At 38.9% G+C, this 19273-nt stretch overlaps 1 protein-coding gene across 1 annotated transcript; it reads left to right on the top strand.

The window, feature by feature from the left end:
* Positions 1–7694: 7694 nt before the first annotated feature.
* On the top strand, positions 7695–12186 carry LOC143649242 (olfactory receptor 7A17-like). The gene is made up of 2 exons (XM_077119409.1): positions 7695–8621; positions 12010–12186. Exons 1-2 carry the CDS (start codon positions 7695–7697, stop codon positions 12184–12186), a joined length of 1104 nt encoding a protein of 367 aa, XP_076975524.1.
* The last annotated feature ends 7087 nt before the right edge of the window (positions 12187–19273 follow it).

The raw sequence follows: 19273 nt of genomic DNA, 5'->3' as shown, positions 1-19273 counted from the left end.
TTGCTTCCTTTCCTTACTTTATATTTATTTTTGAGATCTTTTATTCCTTCTTGATACAGTTTAGGTAATTTGTGTTTCTAGCAATTTGTTCACGTCATCCAGGTTATTATATCTGTTGGCATCTGTGCTAGTTTGAATTTTTTGTGGAACCCAGAAAAGCCATGCTCTTTAATCCTCATTCAGTATTGCGGGCTTGGCTCTCTTTAATTGTTTCCATGGACATGTGGCCCACCCAATTGTCGGTGGTACCACTTGATTAGCTAGTTTCCATGGAGATGTGTCTCCACCCACTCAAGTTGAGATCACTAACTGGAGTCCTTTAAGAAGGAGCCATTTTGGAAAAAGTTTTAGTGTCCAAAGAGCACACACAACCAGAGACCTTTGAATATGCTGAAGGAAAATGCCCCATTTGAATGAAAGGCTGGTAGACAAAGCTAGCAGACATTGCCATGTGCCTTCCTGGACTAAGAGAGAAACCCCAAACATCAGAAGCCCTTTTTTGGGGAGTTAAGGTATCTTTCTCTGGATAGCTTAGTTTGGAATTTCAATGGCCTTAGAACTGTAAATATGCAACTTACTTAAATTCCCTTTTTAAAAGTCATTCCATTGCTGGTATATTTTATTCTGGAACATTTAGCAAACTAAAAGAGTATACAATTATTCATAGTATCTTTTCATAACCCTTTTTACATTTGTAAGGTTGGTAGTAATATCTCTTCCTATATTTCTGAATTGGGCTATCTTGTTATATAGTTTCTCCTTCCCAGTTTACCTAAACTTTTGCAAACTGTATTGCTATTTTCATAGAATCAACCTTAGTTTTATTCATTTTTTTCAATTGCTTTCCTATCCACTTTTTAATGTATTTCCACTCTAATCTTTATTAATTCCTTCCTTCTTTGATTTTATTTGCCCTTCTTTTTCTGGTCTGTCCAGATGTGAGGTTGAGTTACTGATTTGAGATTTTCCATTCACCTGAGGTTGGACCTTTGATTTGCCTGAATCTCTGGATATTAAGGATTATTCAAAGAAACAGAAAGTTTAGGTTACAGGGCAGGGTAGGGGAAGAATGAAGAGTTATTTCTGAACAGGTAAGAATTTCTGTTTGGGGTGGTGAAACATTTTATTAGTGGAAAATGATGATGGTAACAGAACATTGTAAAAACAAATGATGCCCCCAAATTGTGTGCTTGCACATTATTAAAATGTCAAATTTTACATTTATGTATGTTGCTATAATAAAATAACTAACCAGTTAATTAAATTATTAAAGTAAAAGCCAGATAAAAATCTAACAGAGAACTTTTGCTGGAATCCAATATATTGTTGAGATAATTGTAGGATTTCAACATACTTGGTCTTTCTCAACTGGATGCTACTGGGACCACAACCTTGCTTGTTGATCAAGTGCAAATATCTCCAGTTATTGCTATATAATCCCAAGGGGCCAAAATTACCCACATTAAGAACCACTGGCTGAGTGACTGATAACTTGAAATATCTTTGCAGATTTCCAAACAATGTCCCATCCCTTATTCAGTTGATAACTTCAGGCATACACTTAATTTTTTGTACTCCACCCACTTCTGCAAATGTAGAAATGGTTTCACAATAGCACTATTCTTACAAATGGATTTTTGTCATAATTCAATGAGACAATCTCTAACAAGTTGCTAAACTCAGGTAATGTGGTATAAAGAGATAAAATATATACCTTTTTAAAATTCACAAATAGTTTATTTTTAAACAAAACACTAAATGGCAAATCTAAACTTGCATTACAGGCAGGAAATTCCTAATTGGAAAAAAAATTGTCATCAAGCCAAGGTTTATACTAAAACCTTTACTGTGCATGTGGTTGTATATCCAAGAGGCAAAGTTCTTCACTTTGTTGAGAAAGGGAAAACAATGTTCTGGAGAGTAAATAGGAGCTGTATCTCCACCCCAAGTCAATGCTTTAGATATCCAAGAAGTAATGAGGATGGTTTCTTCCATTGCAGATGGTGGAAACTTTAATACAAAGGATGTGAAACCTACTAGAAGGTTATATCTCTGCAAGTTAGTAGGATCCCTGAGGAGAAGGAGTGATAAAATTTCAATATGCATGATGCAAGATGATATCTTGGGAACAAAGGATCAGCAGGAACTATTTCTCTTCTCTCTGTACCAGCTTCCCAAAGGGAAGTGATGGCTCAAGGGATAAAGCAACAAGTAAATGCACTAATGAAGGAAAGAGGGACCACGTTAATGAGCAGCTAAAGAACAGCTGTAAATTTGCCCATTCTGTTGTCCATTATCCTGTGTGATCTTGGGCTGGAAGGGACATGATTGTTTGAATGTGGTGCTAATTTTGACTGGAAATTCAAAGTACCTAGACAAGACATGTTCATCAGTCTTAGACCTGGGAGAAACTTTAATGCAAAGAATGTGATAGGCTTTTGTGAGATTAGCTCTAAGAAACAAAAAAAGGTTTTAAGTATCTACAATCATCTGGAATATTTTTCTTTCTCTTAAGACTAGTGTCTCAAGGGATATTATGAACCCATGGTTGGAGTGACAAGGGGAAAATGTATCTGAGGAGAAGCTATAACAAGCCTGAAAATACCTCCTCTATGGCTATCCCTCAGATTAATGGTAAATGGTTGCTGCTTCTAGAGTCTTAAATTTGGCTGGGGTACCAATGATTGACTCCTTTCTACTGTATTGCCTGGGGACAGAGCTTACTCTCCATTATCAAATACTCAGGAAGAAATGCAGACTTCCCTATGGAGAAGTTCCTCTCAGAAAAACCATCCAGGTAAGTCAAAGAACCAGTTAGATACAGCAGGAAATGGTCATGTTGAAGTGAAGCTGAGATTTAATCTGAGATCATCTGAGCACCAATTGATTCTACTTAGGACCAAGATATCTGATTGCTTGATTTCCTGCTTTCTTAGTGTCATACATTTTATTTATAATATTTAAAAAACTAGAAGTTTAAATTGAATTAATTTACCATTAGTAGTAGAAGTGAAAGCCCAATTAGAATAAGGGCCTTGAGGAATAAAGTTGATTCAGGAAAAGCAGATTAGTCCAAGGAGCTTGGTGGTTGAGATGAGTATGGAAAATTTGGGAATTAGCAGTGGAGGTATGTTCATTGCAGTGATGGCATTTCTTTTTTATTTTCAAGACAAGATATATTTGAGCATTCTTCTGAATTAATGGTAAAGTTCCAGTCTAAAGGAGGTTGATAATATATTATAATATCAGTACATGATACATACAGCTTCACGTTAGATATTCACATGAAAAATGATAAATTTTATTTGAAGGAAAAGGTATACTAAAGGTTATATTAAAAACTTTACTTGAAAATTCTTCTCTTATCGTGGAGATTAAATATATGTTGGTTAATTAGGCATTCACTTTCTCCACTACAAATTATCATTCTTCTTTTTGTATAACTGGGTCTGAGTGTTTTTGTTCTTGTTTTTCATTAAAATTTTTCAGAAGATACAACTACAGGTTACTCACCAGTTTTGGTGTTTGCAATTCCTTCATGCCTGTATTGACATAATTGGGCAGGATTGTTGAAAGTTACACTTTGTATGTTAAAATCTATTACTGCTACATGTTGGCTTTCTACCAGGGCTTTTCAATCATATAAAATCCTGTCAAATTTTTAAATAAATTACAAGATTGACATTTTGTTTCTCATCTCTGTTTTTCTTTATTTATCTTTTCCTATTGTGGTTTGATTTATTTCTAAAAGTTACATCTCGTCTGTCATTATTTGGAACTAAGTATTCTTTATGATTTAAGTATTTCTATCATCCTATTCACAAGCATATTTAATTCCACATATCTTTATGTGGGATGAAATTCTAACTTTTGGCACTGCTTCCCACATGCATTTTTAAGAAGTGTATCTGTATATTATTTTATTATCAGGTTTTTCTATTTTGTTTTCAGTTCATGTCAATTTTATTAAATTATAGATTTTTTCTTTATATTTCAGAATTTAAGCTTAGGTGTTTCATTCAATATTGTCTAAAGTATTTGTTTTAAACAACTAGATATAACCTGGTTTCATTCTTCTTGCCTTTTTTTGATTTGGAAAAATTCACATTTATCTTTAATTTTGTTGTTTGAAGTAGTGTATACTATTCACAAAACTTCCTGAAAACTCAAAAGAGAATAAAGCACATGGAGGATATATACTTGAATATACATTTGACTGAAGAACTGAGAGTACAATAATAATTGTGTAAATGACATAAAGTTCTCAAGGATACATTATATGGACCATGTTAAATCAGATTAAGAGCCCACACTGTCACGGTTTGTGCAGAATATTATAGAGGACTGTCTGGAAAGACCTTTGCCTATTGGGCAAGGAACAGAACGGTGACAAGAATGTGCCCATTGGATTTTTGAGAGAAAAAAAGGAAGGCAAAACCCAAAGCCTTAAAGTAATAAGGAAAATAATGCCACAAAAAAAAGTGAGTTTGGCACTTGCTTCATCTATGATTCAACCAGAGACTAATCGGTGGGGTTATAATACTAATATGGGACAAGACCAGCACAAACAAGTAGATCAAGGCCTGATGTAGAGACCATGGCAAGGCATAAAAATAATAGTAATAATAGTCTGCTCAGGCTGTGGCTCTTGAGTCTGGAGGAGCCTCAGCTTCCACTTTGGCTTCTTGTTCCCTTTCCAACCTTGCTCTTCCATTTGTCACTTCCAAATGCCTTTCCATTTGGAAATGCAAGAATTCCATTTATTCTAATCTATTTTTTCCTTTTCTCCAATGGCTTCCACAATTTCTATCCTAGTGCCAAGTAAAATTACATGACATTGTGAACAGCAATGAAATGAACCACACACAACACCCACCCACATACATAAACATACATACACTTGCATGACCAAAAAAATTAATGAAACACATTTCTACATACCCTTAGTATGTTTGAGGCTTTCTGATGTTTTCTAATGTGTTCCACTTATTCTCTTTTCTCTAATATTTCAAAATATAGTCTTGACCCACGGGAAAGTTCTAATCTCAGAATGTGGAAAGCATACCTCCAGCATGCCCCTCATACATAATTTAGAATTTCCCTGCATCTTCTCGTTCTCTTGTAATCAGCAATTTCTTTGAAACTGAATCATTAACACAATATATATTTAACCAATTAACATTATAACTTGATGCAAATTAAAGAGGTATGTGTTACAATGTATGTAGAACAAGGTCACATCCCTGGAGGTGCTCTCACTCTCATAAGGACAGAGTAATGGAATGCAATAAAAGCAACATATATTCATGACCCCTACCACACAAATTAAGAACCGAGAAGAAGCTACCATCTTCCTCCTCTGGAGGTGTGAACAATGAGGTTCAAAAAACAAATGTTGCCAGACTATCCTGAAGGGGAGTTGGTGTTCTCCTGAAGGAATGGTAGTGAAACAATTCCATGTGGAGCAATGGGGGATAACCCAAGCGTAAGGATGCGTGTGTTTTAAGTTTCCAAGTAGTGGAACTGTATGTGCTGGTGAAGGCGCAAGTCAAGACCAATATTTTAGAAATCAAGTGATGACAGGACTTAATGAAGAGGGATATGGGCAGATAAACCATAAGGAATCCAGCTTATGTTTGAACACAGGGAATGATGGTTTGGTTCTCCAGGAGGGAGGAGTTGGGGTTTCAAGTGATGGAATTTGTTGATTACCTTTGTAACTTAGAAAGATTTTTGGGTTAATGTGCACGTTGTCTAGACAGGTTCCAGGATGTGGTTCTTGGGAGGGATAAAAAAGAATCAAAATAGGGTGGTGGGATAGAGACATTTCAGAAGGAAAAGAAAATTCAACCACATTTCCTCACAAGAGGAAATTTAAAGTAGGAAGGAACTTTGCTGGGTTTTTCACATATATTGATTATGTTTGCCAGCCGTCTTAGCAGGATGAATACATGCTATCCTTATTTTATCTCTGAAGATAAACCCCATTGTAAAAGTGAAGGTATTAAGATTCAGAATGTTCATTTGCTTTAAACATTCAAACAACTTATGTGGATGACCTGAGATACAAAACCAAGTTGGTCTGATTCAAAAATTTTGAATTTAATACTATTTTTAGGTTTTCAGCTATTTCACAGAAAAATCCAAAATATTCATATTACTTATTATATTTTCTTTCATGAATTAGTTATTTACTACCTTTTCTCATTGTACTCTTGGTATACTCAATTTCTATGATGTCTAGAAACTATTATAAAGAAATCATTGCTTTTCTTTTGAGTATTGACTTTTGTTCTTTTACTTGTTTTTGCCAGCATGAAGGTGACATAACCAGGGTTGGTATACCACCAGAGACAAATAAATTTTTCTTTATCAGAGAATTTCAGGGATAACTTCAGCTTATATATTTTTTTCTTTTTGCTGAAGTCCATTTCATTCTTTAATCTTTGTTTATTATGCATATTTTTAAATATTATTTTAAATACTTGGTAGAAATCAACCATACCAAAACATTCCTCTAGTTATCATGTCAATTAGAGATTTACTAATTGAAATATATGAGTTCCATCTCTAAATATTTTCTGCAAAGTTAGTCTGATTTTGAAAGTTCTCGTTGCATTCCCTCCTGGCCTTACCTATGGGGCTAATGGTGAGCAGAGCAGCTATTCTCCCAAGAGGTCATGATGTGCTATATATCTGTGTGGGGGGGCATGAGTGTCTGCAGTATGTTGTGTATGTGCATGTGTGTCTGTTTGTGTGCCTGTGTTTTGTTCTGTATGTGTATATTGTGTGTGTGTCACTGTGAGTATGTCTGGTGAGGTGTGGAAGTTCTCAGAACAGAGTGACCTGGGCTCAAGTACTCCAAATATCTTTTCTATAATCCAAAGGTCATCACCCAAATACACAGATGGATTTTAGGAGAGCATCCATTAAATTCATGGTCTGCATTTTAAACCTTATTAATAAAATTCATGAGTGCAGCATATGGATAAGAAATTCCCTGCATCTTGAATTTTCAGCAGCATCAAGGCTAGCTCATTCTGCAACATTCTCTGCCCCTCTCTGATCAATCCCTGTTGCTCTTTCTTCTTGCCACATGGATTGAATAAACAAGACCCAATTTCAGAACAATCCCACTTGCTATACCCCTTCTGGGAATACACTATCCAGACATTCTTGTGACTCTTGCATGCTCAGCCTTGAGAACTCTTTTCTTGCCTGCATAGCCAGTAAAAATCCTATGGCATATCACTCTCTTCCTTTACCTGCTTTCTCTTCTTACATTGTAGCACTTCTCATCTAATGGCAGGTTATTTGCTTTTTATTTGTTCTATTCTTTGTCCATCATCAGATGGTAGATATTTTATAGTCTCCACACCATATACCCTTTGCTTAGAATATGCTTGGCATAAAGCCTGAACTCAAGATATATTACTCAAATGAATGAATAAAGTTGTGATAAATATTGTAAAATATATAATTTCTTGAGGTAAGTATTGTCAGTGGGTCAAGAATACCTAATCAGGAACAATATAACAACATCAGCAAAGGGATCTAAATGAATAAACAAAATATAGAAATTGAGTTTTTGACTGTGATGCAGAAATGACACCATTTCCATGGGGTTGTTAATGCCCAGTTTTGGGAAAATTAGTCACATTCTTTCTCTCTTACTTCATAGTCACATCCCTCAAATGGAAGGAGAAAATAATACACAAATTTCCCATTTCCTTCTTCTGGGATTTTCAGAGGACCTGGAATTGCAGTCCTTCCTCTTTTTGCTGTTTCTGTCCATGTATCTGGTGACCGTCTTTGGGAACCTGCTCATCATCCTGGCCTCCATCACTGATTCCCACCTCCACATGCCCATGTACTTCTTCCTCTCTAATCTTTCCTTTTGTGACATATTTTTCACTTCCACCACTGTTCCAAAGATGCTATTTAACATCCAGATGCATAGCAAAATCATAACCTATGAAGGCTGCCTTGCCCAGATGTACTTTTCCGTACTCTTTGCAGGGTTGGGTGATATTCTCCTGACTGTGATGGCTTATGACCGATTTGTGGCCATCTGTCACCCCCTCCATTACACAGTCATCATGAATCCCTGCATCTGTACACTGCTGGTTCTGGGATCCTGGTTCATTAGTGCCCTGCATTCCTTGTTACAAAGCTCAGCCGCATTGCAGCTGTCCTATTGCATGCACTTGGAAATCCCACACTTTTTCTGTGAACTGAATCTGATGGTCCAACTTGCCTGTTCTGATACCTTCGTCAACAACATATTGCTGTATTTTGCATCTGGGCTGCTGGGTGTGGCTCCACTTGCTGGTATCTTGGTATCTTACTCTAAGATTGTTTCCTCCATCCGTGCAATCTCGACAGCTCAGGGGAAATATAAGGCGTTTTCCACCTGTGCATCTCACCTCTCAGTGGTTGCCTTATTTTACTGTACAAGTCTGGGTGTTTACCTTACTTCTGCTGCTTTGCACAACACAGACTCAAATGCAACAGCCTCAGTTCTTTACACTTTGGTCACACCCATGCTGAACCCCTTCATATACAGTCTGAGGAATAAAGAAATAAAGGCAGCTCTGAAAACATTCTTTGGGAATAGAGCCGTAAAGAATTCACTTGTCTTGGGTCAGAGGAGATGATGTGATTACAAGAATCAAAAACTCAATAAGGAAATTGTGTATCTTGGATAAGTTCATGAAAGTAGAAACTGCCATACTGCCAGATATGGCCTTAAATATGATGAAATAAAATTGTAACTCAAGCATTGTATAAGAAATTATTGTTTTGGGTATTTACAGTTACTTATTGAAATAAGAACATTTCAAATTCATATGTAAGAGTGTTTATTTGTAGTGGTTCATGGCTGATTCTCATGTTTTGTATTATTTTATTGGATAATAAATAAGAATCTTTGGATTTTTAAAAAATGTTTTCCCTATCTTTGGGTTTCTTCATAAACATTTTAGGACATGTTGGTGAATAAACTTCTTATATCTTCTACCATCCATTGCTTCATATCCTTTATATTCAAAATTATTTTGTCTTCATTATTACATGATGACTTTCACTAGATCTTGCAATCCTGTGCAATAATTCTTCAGGAATGGAATGTTCTTATTTGGGGTCACAAGTTATTTCTGCACAAACATGCATATTATTCCAATATCTCTGAGGTACCTGCAATAGAATCCCAATGGTAATCTTTTTTTTTTATTGAAGCAGTTGTGGGTCTACAGAAAAACCATGCATAAAATAAAGTATTCCCATATTCCAATCTATTATTAAGCCCTGCATTGGTGTGGTACACTTGTTACAACAAAAGGAAGCCCATTTTCATTATTGTATTAATAATTATTGTATTTATCATTATATTCAATAGTCATTATATTTAAGAGTTGTAATTATTTCATACCAGTGAGCTCATACAATACCTGTCACTCAGTGTCTGTGTTACTTCACTCAAAATAGCCTTTTCAAGTTTCATCCATATTGATGCATGTATCAGAACTTAATTACTTTTTACAGCTAAATAATATCCCATTGTATGCACATACCATTCATCAGCTAATGGACATTTGGTTTGCTTCCATCTTTTGGTAATTGTGAATAATGCCGCTATGATCATCACTGTGCAAATACTATTACGATGCTTGTTTTCAATTATTTTGGGTATGTACTTAGTAGTGGGGTTGCCAGATCATATTGTAATGCTCTACATGATTTTCTGAGCACCTGCCAACCTGTCTTCCAGAATGGATGCATCATTTTACATTGCCACAAGAAGAGAACAAGTACTCTTATCTCTCCACTTCTCCAATATTTGTAGTTTTCTTTTCATTCTTAATAATAGCCATTCTAATGGTTGTAAAATAGTATATCTTTGTGGTCTTGATTTGCAATTTCCAGATGGATATTGATGTTGAATATCCATTCATGTGCTTTTATATTGCTTGTCTATCTTCTATGTAGAGATATATAATTGTTTTTTTACCTTTCTTTAATTGCCTTGTCCATCTTTTTTTTATTAAGTTGAATGGTTTCTTTAGGTTCTGGATATTAATCCTTAATCAGACATGTAGTTTCCAAATATTTTCCCCTATTGTGTGTAGGTTGTCTTTATATTTTCATGATAAAGTCCTTTGAGACTCAAAAGAGTTTATTTTTGAAGAGTCCCTTCATCTATTTTTTCTTTTATTGCTTGTGTTCTGAGTGTGAAATTTAAGAATTACCAGCAGAAGTTCATGAAAATGTTTATCTATGTTTTTGTCAAGCTGTTGGATAGTTCTGGCTCTTATATTTAAATCTTTGATCCATTTTGAGTTTATTTTTATTTTTGTTTTGTTTTGTTTTTTGCATGGGCAGGCACTGGGAATCAAACCTGGATCTATAGCTTGGCAGGCAAGAACTCTGCCACTAAACTTCCGTCGCACTGTCTCGAGTTGATTTTTTATAAAGTGTGAGGTAGTGGTCTTCATTCTTTCTTTTGTAAATGGAGATTCAGATGTACCAGAAAAATTTGTTGATGACAGTACTCTTTCCCAATTGAGTTGATTTGGCCCCTTGTCAAAATTCATGGAGCTAATGGGAGTGTTTCAAGCTAATTTTGTTAGCTCAAAATTCATGGAGCTAATGGAAAAAAGGCCATGGATTCTTTTGCCCAATGCACTCAATAACTAATTCCTGAGACACTGGAGTTTCAAAGAGGGAAAGAGTTTATTACTAGGTGCATAGTAGGAGAGCAGAGAGCCTATCAGCCTTAAATCCGTCTCTTCAAGTTTAGGAGGTTCAAGGTTTTTATGGATTTTAGCAAGGGGAGATAAGGTCATTTCAGATAGCAAGTTCAAAACAGAGTTATCATGATCATTTCAATAGGAGAACATATGCTGAAAGGAGGGGAGGCAGAGTTATCACTTCAGTACTAAACGTGTGAGCCAAAAGGAAGGGAGATAAATTGTCTTTCAACAGCAGAAAATCTAACTGATAGGATTTACAAATACACAGGGCTGAAGCCAGTCAATGACTGACTTTAAATTCTTCAGTAGCATTAGAACTTTTTCTCTTTGTCTCTCTCTCTCTCTCTCTGTCCTGACATGGACCCCAGGAGTCCCCTCAGCTGGCCAGAGTAGGGGACACTCTCCCCACCCAACAAGGATTCTGTTTCAGCCTCTCACCAGATAGGGGACACCCTGCCTGGTGTTGCAGGCCTGGCCTCTTGGCCTCTCAGAATTGGCCTTCCTCCTTGCTATCCCTCCTTCAAAATGGGGACCAGGACCTCCATCCCTGCAGACTCACCTTTAGCCTGTCTCATAAAAAATCTGAAAGCATTAGGTTTACACCTGATTTAAAGGCCACTAATTTCCTCCAACTCTCAACCCAGACCTGGCCACAATACAATTCAGACAATCAACATTGATGGCCAGTATCTGGGAATTTTGACCCTGTCATTCTAAACGGGCAAGACTCCTTCCTCCATCAAAATGGCAAGTGGTCCGAAGTACCGTATCTCCAGGCCTTTTTCTATCTCCACTCCAAACCTTCCCTATGTAAATCATGCTCTCCTCTCCAACTTCTCCTGGCTGGTACCCCATGCCCGCACCAGGAAAACACTCCCCCAACCCCACCCCCACCTTCACCAACCCAGACCCTGACCTCCCTCCATACAGAACCCGTCCCCAAAGCCCTAACCTGTCCCTTCCTATTCCCCCACCGAACCCCAGCTTCCACATCCCAGGTGGATTTGCCCTCCCCTCCTTACACACGCTCCAAATCTACATCAAACCAAAACCAATCTCATCACGTTTCCCCTCTGAGAGGTGGCAGGAGTGGAGGGACCAGTTCGGGTTCATGTCCCCTTCTCAATGGCAGATATGTCCCAAATAGAAGAAAAATTAGGCTCCCTCTCTGAGAATCCTACCAAATATCGTAAAGAATTTGTCCACCTCACTCAGGCTTACCTTCTTACATGGTCAGATCTTTATTACATCCTCACAGCCACCTCAACCCCAGATGAAAGGAGCCGCTTTTGGCAATCCGCCCAAGAACATGCAGACTGTCATCATGGTGAAAACAGAAACCTTCACCCAGCTGCAGATCTGGCACTCCCCACCAGTGAGCCGGATTGGACATACCAACCCAGGGACCCCAGAATTCAGAATAGGGACCACATGATAGCCTGCTTACTCGAAGGGATGCTCAAGAACACCTGTACCCAGGTAGATTATGAAAAAAATCCAGGAAGTTACCCAAAAGCCTGAAGAAAACCCCTCCATCTTTATGATCCAACTAACTGAGGCTGTAACAAAATACACCAATCTGGACCTCAACCCACCAGAATGCACCCTCTACTTATGTATACAATTCATCAGCCAATCTGCCCCTGACATCCAAAGAAAGCTTCAGAAGCTTGAACAAGGCCCACAGACTCCACAGCAGGAACTCCTCAGTGAAGACTTCCAGGTGTTTAACAACCACGTTGAGGAGGCAAAGAGGGAAAGAGAGGAAAACCTCAAGACCAAATACTAGCTCTTAGCCATGGCCCTATAGGGTCCTCGACATGGCCCCACACCCCAGCCTCCCATCTCCCTGGGACAAAAAACTGCAGACTCACCTGGGGCATGCTTCTACTGCAGCAACCAGGGGCACTGGGCAAAAGCTTGCCCAAGCCCTAAACCTTCCTGCAAGCCATGCCCCAGTTGCAGACTATGGGGACATTGGAAAGTGGAGTGCCCCATGGGAAGACATCTCCACCCCTCGGGTCTCCCACTTACAGAATCAAAAAATCCCATTCCACAGTTACCAGAATGAGGAAGCCTGGACTGCACTGCTTTTGCCAATGAGTGGGACAATCCTGGGGAGCCCAGGGTAGTAGGGATGGTGGCCAGCCATATCATTTCTTTCATGATTGACCTAGGACAACTCTCACTCTCCTGAATATGTGGAAGGGGCCCACAATAAAAGGAACTCAGACCACAGTAGGAGTACCAGGAACTATTACCTATTCCCACAAAACCCCTTCCCTCCTCTGCTCCTTTGGAAACCTCACATTCACTCACACATTCGTTATCATGTCCCCCTGCCCAGTCCCCCTTTTAGGAAGAGATATCCTCCATAAGCTTCGAGCTTCCCTCCACATCCCACCCCATCCAAAACTCCCATCTTTCTACTCCAATCAGCAGAAACTGGACAACAATCCCAGACTGACTCCCACTCCCCAAGCCTCTAGATACCCTATGAGCCCCCTCAACCCGTCTGACCCCCACATCCACCCCACCATTTCGGACACAGACCACCCTCAAATGGCTTCTCATCATTCCCCCATCCTTAACTCCAAAACATCAATTTGCAACAAGAAACCCCCTTTCCAAATTGTACAGCCCTAACAAAGTTTCAGCCCCTTACAGCCATGGCTCTTGGACACCCCATCTCTTTCTGGCACACCAGGAAAAACATGAAACACCAAGGAGCAGGTAAAGTCTTCCCAGTTTCCAGCATTAGTTTGTTCCCCTGCCTGGCCTACATGTCTAGACTCTTCTGGGTATGTGGTTCAAATGCCTTCTTGTGTCTCCCCACCAAGGGGATGGGAACATGCACATTAGCATTCCTATCACCCCAAATAAAACTAATTTCCCCCCAACACCCTTATTCCCACAAACCTGGTCCAAAACACCCCCCCCCAAAAATCAAAAGAGCCCTCCAGTTACTCCCCCTACTAACCACCCTTGGGGTCCTCTCTGGGATAAGTACGGAAACAGCAGGATTAGGTATGTCATTACACAGCTTTACAAGCCTGTCACAACAACTGGCTTCAGGCCTCCAGGAAATCTCAAAACAGCTTATAGCTTTTTAGGACCAAGTAGACTCCTTCATTACAGGAGTCTTAGAAAACAGCCATGGGCTCGACCCCTTAATGGCTGCACATGGAGGCATCTACGCATTACTCCAAGAACAGTATTGTTTTTATACTAACCAGTCTCACTAAGTCTGAGATGGAGTCCAATGCCTAGCTACTAAAATCAGGGATCAAGCCTTGCCTAACTCCTTATGGGCCCTAGGTATCTCCCCTCTTGTCTCATACCCCTTATAACACCCCTCATATGTCTTATATTAATTTTCTCTTTCCTTCCCTGTTTTATTAATCTCCTGAAAAAATGCTTTGCCAGATGAATCACTGCCATCTCCCGAGCCACAACTCAAGATCATGTGAAAGCCATGTTCTCCCTCCAGGCTTGCCAAGGACCTCCCCCCACAATGTCCCCTGATCAGCAGGAAGCAGCAAGATATGAAGGCATCTCCCCGCTCCTTTCTTATACTCTTCCAGAGTCAGGAATGATGGAAACAACAGAAAGCAGGAAACTGACCTAATCTGTCACAGCGGATTGAAATTCACCCACCCTGGCAAAATGGAGAGCCCCACCTGCCTATACGTAACAATCTCCGAAGCATACCAAATGTTTAACCACAGACCTGTAACCACAAAATACATTGTTCTTTTGCTTTTTATGTTTCTTGATTTCAATAAACCCTGCTCTGCAAATATGCCATCTCCCTCCCCTTAGTGTGGCTCTTGTTTCAGTCTTTCCTCCGGGCTTGATTTCTTCTGGGGCCGTCCCTCTCAAGCTCTCTAATAAAGCTTGCTTTGATCCATTGAGGTCTGTCCATTCCTTCTTTTCATGCATTCTCCTCCTCTACTTGCCTTCACTTTCCTTTCAGAGCCCTTTACCATACCCTGGAGAAAGAAAACATGAGCTCAGGAGGAATGGAATGTAACCTTTCCAGAAGGTAGCCAGTGGTGATATGGATACTGTAAGTGTCCACATCCCTTTTTCTATAACCAACTTCACACTGCATAAGAAGCAATTGGGAAATTTTTCTGAGGACCCTCAAAGTATCTGGAGGAATTTAAAAAACAAAGGAATGTCAATATTGCAGGGTGTTGAAAATAGATGGCAATTCATATTATAAAACTTTAACTTATGTGTGAGACTAAAGCAAAAATATGTTTGTTTGGTACAAAATTTATATTTCTGACTAGTGCAGTTCCTAATATAACTTTTGTGGATGGTTTGATTGGCCACCATAAGTACATGGGACCTTGAGTAGGGCATGAGATCTTGTAGGTTTGTCCAGAGTAATGTCCCAGAGTGATTTGAACAGTGAATAAAACAGTATTTGCAAATTCTCCTTGGGGAAATGATGAGAAAGGGGTAAAATTCAACTTCCCCAAGTGGAGAATTCCTGATATCCTTACAAGCAGTGGGAACAACCAAAGCAACAGGCTGAGCCCTCAATCTTGTGGTTTATTCATGTAAAATTATCCCCACAAAGGATAGGCTAAGCCTTCTTAAAATTAGGCCTAAAAGCCACCACTAGAGAACCTCTTTTGTTGTTTAGATGTGGCCTCTCTCTCTCTCAATCAACATGACAAGCAAACTCACTGCCAGCCCCCTCTCTACATGGGACATGGCTCGGAGAAGTGTAAACTTTCCTGGCAACGTGGGACAGAAATCCTAGAATGAGCTGCAACTCAGCATCAAAAGATTGAGAAAACCTTCTTGACCAAAAGGGTGAAGAGAGAAATGAGACAGAATAAAATGTCAGTGGCTAAAAGATTCCAGAGTTGAGAGGTTATCCCGGAGGTTATTCTTATGTATTATATAGATATCATCTTTTTAGCTAATGTGTAACAAAGAGGCTGGAGGGAACTGTCTGAAACTGTAGAGCTGTGTTCCAGTAGCCATGTTTCTTGAAGATGATTGTATAATGATACAACTTTCACAGTGCGACTGTGTGATTGTGAAAATCTTGTGTCTGATGCTCCTTTTATCTACCTTATGGACAGATGACTAAAACATATGGATTAAAAATAAATAAATAATAAGGGGAACAAATGTTAAAATAAATTTAGTAGATTGAAATGCTAGTGCTCAATGAAACAGAGGGGTAAGGGGTATGGTATGTATGAATTTTTTACTTTTTTCTTTTTTCTTTCTTTTTCTGAATTGATGCAAATGTTCTAAGAAATGATCATGATTATGAATCTACAATTATGTGATGATATTGTGAGTTATTGATTATATATCAAGAATGGAATGATTATCTGGTAAGAATGTTCATGTTTGTATGTTGTTATGTTTAAAAAATAAATTTAACAAATTAAAAAAAAAAAAACCTGGTCTTCACCTATGCATTCACCTGGGGAGACAACCAAGTTCTTCTCTCTTCCTGTTGAACTCTCAAGGAGAAATGAAGGATTTGGATAGAGGCCAAAGAGCGCACAGACAAGCTGCATGGGGGAACAGCCAACACTATATAGGGCAGGGACCATTGCTGTCTCAATCACAGACCTGGGTTGGAACTGTCAGAGTGGGCAGTGAGACCTTAATGTAAGTGACCATACAATTTACTTGTTTAATAGAAGGTATGAAAAAATGTTTTTTCAAGCCTGTAAATTATAACATGCTACATAACATAACTCAAAAATACAAGAAAAATCCTGCTTTGCTTCAGGAGACATTATTCAAGGCAATGAAAAACTATACCAATGCAAATCCAAATTCAAAAAAAGAGTAAATTAAGTAAAAAACTCACTTTATAGGCCAGTCAGCTCCAAACATTAGGAAAAAAACCTCTAAAAATTGTCCTCAGGCCCCAAAACCCTATGAACATTCTTATGAATACTCCCTTTTCTGTCCTTAATAACCAGGACAGGACTGCAGAGAGAGAGAGAGAAAGCAAGGAGAGACCAGAATAAGGCAAGGTTTAAAGCTTTCACTACAAATGACAAACAACCAGCATGATTCTGGGCACAAGATACCTGGAATCAGGGCGGAGAGTTGAGGCTCTGGAAGCAAAAATGCCCCAAGGATAAAATATTTCCAAGGATGAATAAAGCCCTCAGGGCCCTGCCCTGAATGAGGGAGTGGACACTGGGCCAGGGAGTGCAAGTTCTCAAGAGGAAATCAGGCCTTCCAAGAGCCTCATTGACAGCCCCACTCTAGACTAAAGGGGCACAAGCCCAAAAAGTCCCTGGACCCACTGAAGAACATCAATCCCTACAAGCCCCAGGTAAATTTCACCTGGAAGGTAAGACTGTTAATTTTTTCATTAATACAAGAGCCACCTGTTTTGTCTTTACCCCTCAGTCTGGCCCTCTCTTCCAAAACCCATCCCATAGTGGGAGCAAATGGGAAATCTCAGACTCGAGCCTTCACCCCATCTCTACCCTGCTAAATTGGTAGTATTGGTCATACATTTTTAATAATATCCCATTTCTAGGAAGGAATATACTAAAAGCATTAAGTGCTCAAATCCAAACAGTAGGTTGTTTTTCAAAACAAAAACTTGAATGCCTTTACACAAACATGTACACCCAAATTCACAGTTTCTATTTGCACTTTCTAAAACTCAAATTGCCTTGCCAGAGCCCTTTATCTTACATTTGTCCTCACCCCAGGGGAGCGCAGCTTGTCATGCAAAAGAATCACCATCAGTGCAACCCACTGAGATATAAACCCAAGCAAAAACATAAAAAAGATTAAGCAAATAGTGCAGCAAGAAAGTGGAAAAGAGAAAAGTTGTCAATGTTTCAAAATGCATTAAGTATATTCTAACAAGCTTTATTAATTGTATGTTGTGAGATGTTTGCTTGGAGAGAGTTTCCAAAATTATTTTGGGCACTTAAGTATGAAATACTTATGGCATCTTTACCCAGTTGTGGTATGAGGGTGATTTTAGCTTCCTAAAATGAGTTAAGTACTGTTCCTTTTATCTTCAATTTTTTGGAAGAGTTTCAGCAGGATTGGTATTAGTTCTTTTTGGAATGTTTGATTAAATTCCCCATGTGTCCCTGAGCTTTTCTTTCAAGGAAGGTTTTTGATGACTGATTGAATCTCTATACATATGATTTTTGTTGTGCTGTCCTATTTCTTCTCAAGTTCATGTAATTTGTCATGTGTTTTTAGGAATTTGTCCATTTCATCTAAATTGTCTAAATTGTTGGCAAATAGTCATAGTAACCTCTTATGATTAATTTATTTCTTCAGAATCCATGGTAACAACCCCCCACTTATTTCTGATTTTGTTTATTTGCATCCTCTCTTTTTTTATTTTGTCAGCTTAGATAGGGGTCCATCAATTTCATTGATTTTTTCAAAGAACAAAATTTTGGTTTTATTGATTCTTCCTATTGTTCTTTTGTTCTCCAATTCATTTAAATCTACTTTAATCTTTATTATTTCTTTTCCTCTGTTTGCTTTGGAGTTAGTTTACTGTTCTTTCTCTAGTTCTTCCAGGTGAGCAGTTAAGTTCTCCTTGATTTTGGCTTTTTTTTTAATACAGGCATTTAGGACAAAAAATTTACCTCTCAGCTAATTCATGTATCAGTATTGAAAGGTTTAGGAGGTGAAAGGGTGAGAAAGAAGAAATGTACACCAGTAAATTTAAAGTGGGGGGATTATTTCTGCGCTCCCAGGCAGAACTCACCAAACCCAAGATAGAGGTGAGTGCGCATGAGGGCTTTGGCACAGGCAGCTTTTAAGGATGGAGGTCAGGTGATGTCCTGAAGGGGCAGGTCATTAGTTCCGGAAGTCAGGCTGGGAGGGGTGACATAGCCTCTGTAGCTCCAATTGCAGTGCCCGTCACCATTCCCCCGACCTAACATTCCAGCTTTTTTGTGATAATAGGGCACCGAGATCTTTCTGGCTACTTCCTGCTGTAATGGGGTGGCGTGGGGTTATAGGCTGGAACCGTCATGGCCAGGGTGGTGGGGAGGCTTGCTGTAGGAATTTGGTGAGGAAGGCAGATGATGATAATGATGCAGGAGCATTTGGTTGACTGCTACCCGGGATAGTTCCTTCATGCATCCCTGAAGGAAGTTGAGGAGGCAGGGAGCTAGGAGAAAAAAGAGACAGATTAGGATAACCGGTCCTAGTAGTGGGAGGAGCCATGAAGCCAGAGGAGAAGAAAACCAGCTTAAGGCAGAGTTGGTTCCTTGTTTTCTGTGGTAGAGATCATCTCTTAGTTTGTTTAGGGTTTGAATATTTTGTTTCACCAGACCTGACTCATTTGACGTAATAGCAGCATTCCTCTTGGAGGAATATACACGTTCCTCCTTTTTCAGCTGTCAGGAGGTCTAAGGCCCATCGATTTTGAAGAGTTACCTGGGCTAGTGAGGTGAGTTGGCATTGTAGAGAGGAGAGGGATTCTGATGTCAATTCCAGAGCTACCTATAGTCGAGTCTCAAAGTTTTGAGAGGTTA

This window comes from Tamandua tetradactyla, chromosome 11 (assembly GCF_023851605.1).
Source record: "Tamandua tetradactyla isolate mTamTet1 chromosome 11, mTamTet1.pri, whole genome shotgun sequence".
NCBI classification, from domain to species: Eukaryota; Metazoa; Chordata; class Mammalia; order Pilosa; family Myrmecophagidae; genus Tamandua; species Tamandua tetradactyla.
This window is presented reverse-complemented; position numbering and strand designations above follow the sequence as displayed.

Excerpts from the sequence above, each read along its gene's own strand:
- LOC143649242 (XM_077119409.1), top strand. The coding sequence starts at position 7,695 with ATGGAAGGAGAAAATAATACACAAATTTCCCATTTCCTTCTTCTGGGA. Across the intron at positions 8,622-12,009 it reads CATTCTTTGGGAATAGAGCC|CCACCTCAACCCCAGATGAA; the intron begins GTAAAGAATTCA and ends ACATCCTCACAG.